The sequence below is a fragment of the Aphanomyces invadans genome, assembly GCF_000520115.1.
Source record: "Aphanomyces invadans strain NJM9701 unplaced genomic scaffold supercont1.78, whole genome shotgun sequence".
Lineage (NCBI taxonomy): Eukaryota > Oomycota > Saprolegniomycetes > Saprolegniales > Verrucalvaceae > Aphanomyces > Aphanomyces invadans.
The window spans coordinates 105,858-109,626 of record NW_008580223.1 but is presented as its reverse complement, the minus strand read 5'-3'; the positions used below and the strand labels follow the sequence as shown (position 1 = coordinate 109,626).

Here is a 3,769-nt window from a genome sequence, read left to right as displayed (position 1 = left end):
GCCGTCAAGTCATCCCTGCTCGTCCACGAATGGGCGATACCCAATGATTAGGCTTCGAAACTTAGAACCTTTAGCCTAGAAACGTTCGACGTCCCTCTATAGGGATGCTTTCATGTTAGATAGCTTACTTCTAAATCCCCCTTTAACCTGCACGTTGAAAGACACCTACATCTTGCGCTACTCTTGGTGACACCGAGAATATCCGACCCTGAAGTTCGTCCCCTGAACTTCCTTTTAATTTGTGCGCTTACGCCTTCCCCCGTGACCGTCACAAATTTGGTGGAGAAGCAGGGTATTCTCCTGCCGAATCAAGACTGTCGTAAGCATGGACACCGGAAGGCCAAACGATCCCTCTCCTGACCAGCCTCGCCTCGAAGCCGACGGCTGTGAGATGCCTACGGGACGAACGGAGCTGAGTCGATGGACGTCAGTGTCACTGACGCGGACTCGCCGCGCGCGCTGCAGCGCAAACGAGACTTGGATTACCGAATCCAACATCACGCGAACTTACCCGAGCAACGCGAACCTGAAAAGCGCACCCGCGCTGAGCAAGGGGCCCCGATGCCTTCCTCGTCGAAGAATTGATCGACGACCTGTTCTATTCGGACTCCACCTCGGGTCACGGAATAAATCACTCGATCGGCGACAGCGAGGAGTCTCTTGAACCTCGAAGCCCTTCGGAGGAAGTCGCAACCCTGCAACCAGACGACGGGCAAGCACACCCGCACTCTCGGCGCAAGACCAAGTCTTCGACGAGACTCTCAACTTCGACTTGGATGAAGGATCGGCCTCCGTAGCGACATCAACCTCGATAACCGGGCATGATTCGGGCACGGATTTCCGATTGGAAACCGCGTTCGAGCCTGGATTGATGACGCCTACGAGCTCAGACATGGACTTGTCGACCGCTCCCGACTCCGTACTTGTACCTTCGAACACGAGGGCCATTGTCCGTCGTCCAGCCGAAGAACTTCCTGGCCACCAGATGCAGCTCGTCGCCCGAACTGGGACTCTCGCGACCTACCACCCTACCACGCTGACACCTTTTGTACCGCATACAAGTGCCTTGAATCGTAGAGGGGACGGTCTGTTGGAGGCGCCGGGTGTCGAGGAGCGTGCTTTAGCGAGTGTAGTGCCCTTCGACCGCTCCCATGGGAGCCAACATTCGATGCCCAGTCTGGAAGCACCCCCTGCCCCGCCAGTTTCCCTGACCGACCTGACCCTCACGACGCCTGACTCACGAGCCGACCTTGACTTGAGCAGTGGTTTTGTGGGAAGCGTGGCCCGCCTTGAGGCTTCGCATGGCCCACCTGCTTTTGTTTGGGAAGCTAGTCCAAGCGACCAACTTGTTACGGTCACTGATCGAGCCCGAGAGAGAGACAGTGAGCGTGCTTTGGATTTACTGGTTGGCGTTCCTACTGACGACGTCAACATGGGTCCAATCGAGGAATGGCGACACCACGCCCTGACGAATAGTGAAACGGACGAGATGGAAGTTGAGGAAGAGCAAACTCCTTCTCCATTGACCACCATTATGCTGGAAATCTCCGACCGCATCGAGGCGTTACAAAACTGGACCATGATGCACGAGCCCGAAATCACAAACCTCGCTCGCGAAACCACCAACCAACTTTCGACGTTGCGGGCCTCGACTGTTGACCATGACAACAGACTTGGGGAATTGGCGCGTCGCTTGTCGGACACAGAGAACCTCATATCGGTGGGCTTATCGGACTCTATTCGTCCGATTTCGGAGAGGACGAGCCTGTTGAACGACGATCTACACACTACCCGTTCGGAATTCGCCGCGCAGTTATCGAACTTGCACAAGGAAGTGTTTCAACTTCGCCAGCAATATCCTGAGGCCGCTAGCCTGACGTCGCAGTTGTGTCAGGATATTCAACTACTTCGGGACCGCGAAACGCCTCGCGATCTGGTTGAAGCTGCGGTGAACTCACAGAAGATAGCAATTTCCGATTTGGCGCTCCCCTTGCAACAACAACTCGAGAGCGGACTCCCAGCCCAGGAAGCTCACATCTCGACTACACTTTCGAGCCTCTGCGATCGCGTCGAATCACTCGGACGCGGCCTCAACCAAAGCGCCTCGAACCAAAAGTTACACGTCGACGAATCCCGCCGGCACATTGCTGCCCTCCAGGAGTCGAATACCCAACTCCAAGAGCTTGTTACCGCTCTCTCGAACGAGAAGGGGTTACTTCAGAACCGAATCCAGCTGCTCGAAACACGAATCGATCAGCAACAACTCGACTTTGCTGCCCGACTCGACAAACTCGAATCGAAAACCTTACCTGCGGACACTACCCGTCCACACCTGCAGCCAGTCCCCAGCCAAAGCAAGACGACCTTCCGACCCTCATCGCGGAACTCAAGGCAGCTATGTCTAAGATGACGACTGAGCTCGAGGACGTTAAGGACGCGGTACTGGCCTCCGAACACTCGAAATCGTTTGGACTCGCCGTGAAGTACACCTCAGTTTCCACGTCCGACGAACAAGCCCAATGAGAATTCTTTATCAAGCAACTCTTGGACCAAGCGACTCGTTGCCAATTTGACGACGAAGAACGGAAACTACTCATGGGACTCAAGCTCAGTGCTGACAAGACTCACCCCAATCTGAACAAGTGGTGGATATCTTACTCCAAGACCAAGAATGGCGATGTCTGGACCGAGATCTTGGCCGACTTCATGGACCAATTCTGTTGCCGCACGGCGCGCGAGATGATCGATCGTCTCTTTGAAGAGTCCGATCGATATGAAGGCGAATCTGTGCGGGCGTACGCCATTCGACTCCAGACTATCTTGGACGAGGTCGACATCCCGGCTCTGCAAGGCGTGACGATCTTCCAACGAGGCGTACGACACCCTCTGGTCGAAGCCTGCCTGGAAAACACCGACAAAGAACTCCTGTCGATTTCGGATTGCATGAAGCTACTTCAATCGCGACAAATCCGCCTGGACAACCCGCCGAATCTCCCGCGCATGGTGCGATCGGAGTCGGCCTCGACCACGGCGTCCACACTTTCGTCGTTGCGCACGCCCCCTCGGTCGCCGGACATCCAGCGTCGTGGATCCAAGGTTGGATTCGAGGATCAGTCTACTCTCGAAAAGCTCCTTGGGGCCTTGATGACGCAGCAACAGCAGCAACAACAGCAAGCCTTTGTTACCCACATCGAGAAGGCCGACCGCGTTCAGCAAACTCTTCTGGAGGCGTTCATGAAGTCCAACGCCGCGCCTCGATACGCTGCCCCAATCCAACCGACTCAGCCGTCACATTACGCTGCTTCATACTCGATGGCTTCGCACCCGTTCAAACGCAGCCAGTTTCCCCACCTGTCATGAAGCCACAGTCCAACCAAAACAACAAGCGGACTCACCTGGGCTATGCTCCTTTCGTGATCTCGACCAAACCCGATGACGTCACGTCAAGTGGAGTAAAGGAGTGTGGGCGTTGCAATCGCGCTGGGCATGGATCAATTGACTGCCCTCGCAAACACGTGCGTTGCAACCTTTGCCATGAATCCGGACACTACGCGGGCGAGCACCCAAAGATCTGTCACTACTGTAAGCTCCCCGATCACACTGTGTCGCGCCGCCCTTCGAAGCCAGCGTTGACGACGTGACCTCGTCGAACACGGCCGCGCCACGTTCGTCCCCGAGATGCGAGCGGATGCTTTGACGACGTGCACCACCAAGTTCTCCATCGAGACCTCCGAATGTAGAGAATGCTCGATTGTGGCACATCAAGTCA

The 3,769-nt window shown here is 55.7% G+C and overlaps 1 protein-coding gene across 1 annotated transcript; it reads left to right on the top strand.

The window, feature by feature from the left end:
- Positions 1 to 219: 219 nt before the first annotated feature.
- On the top strand, positions 220 to 3,360 carry H310_14641 (hypothetical protein; the record flags this gene model as incomplete). Its single annotated transcript, XM_008882536.1, has 3 exons — positions 220 to 2,341; positions 2,392 to 2,439; positions 2,539 to 3,360. The coding sequence occupies exons 1-3, from the start codon at positions 872 to 874 to the stop codon at positions 3,358 to 3,360; spliced, it is 2,340 nt and encodes a 779-aa protein (XP_008880758.1). The 5' UTR covers positions 220 to 871.
- Positions 3,361 to 3,769: the final 409 nt, after the last annotated feature.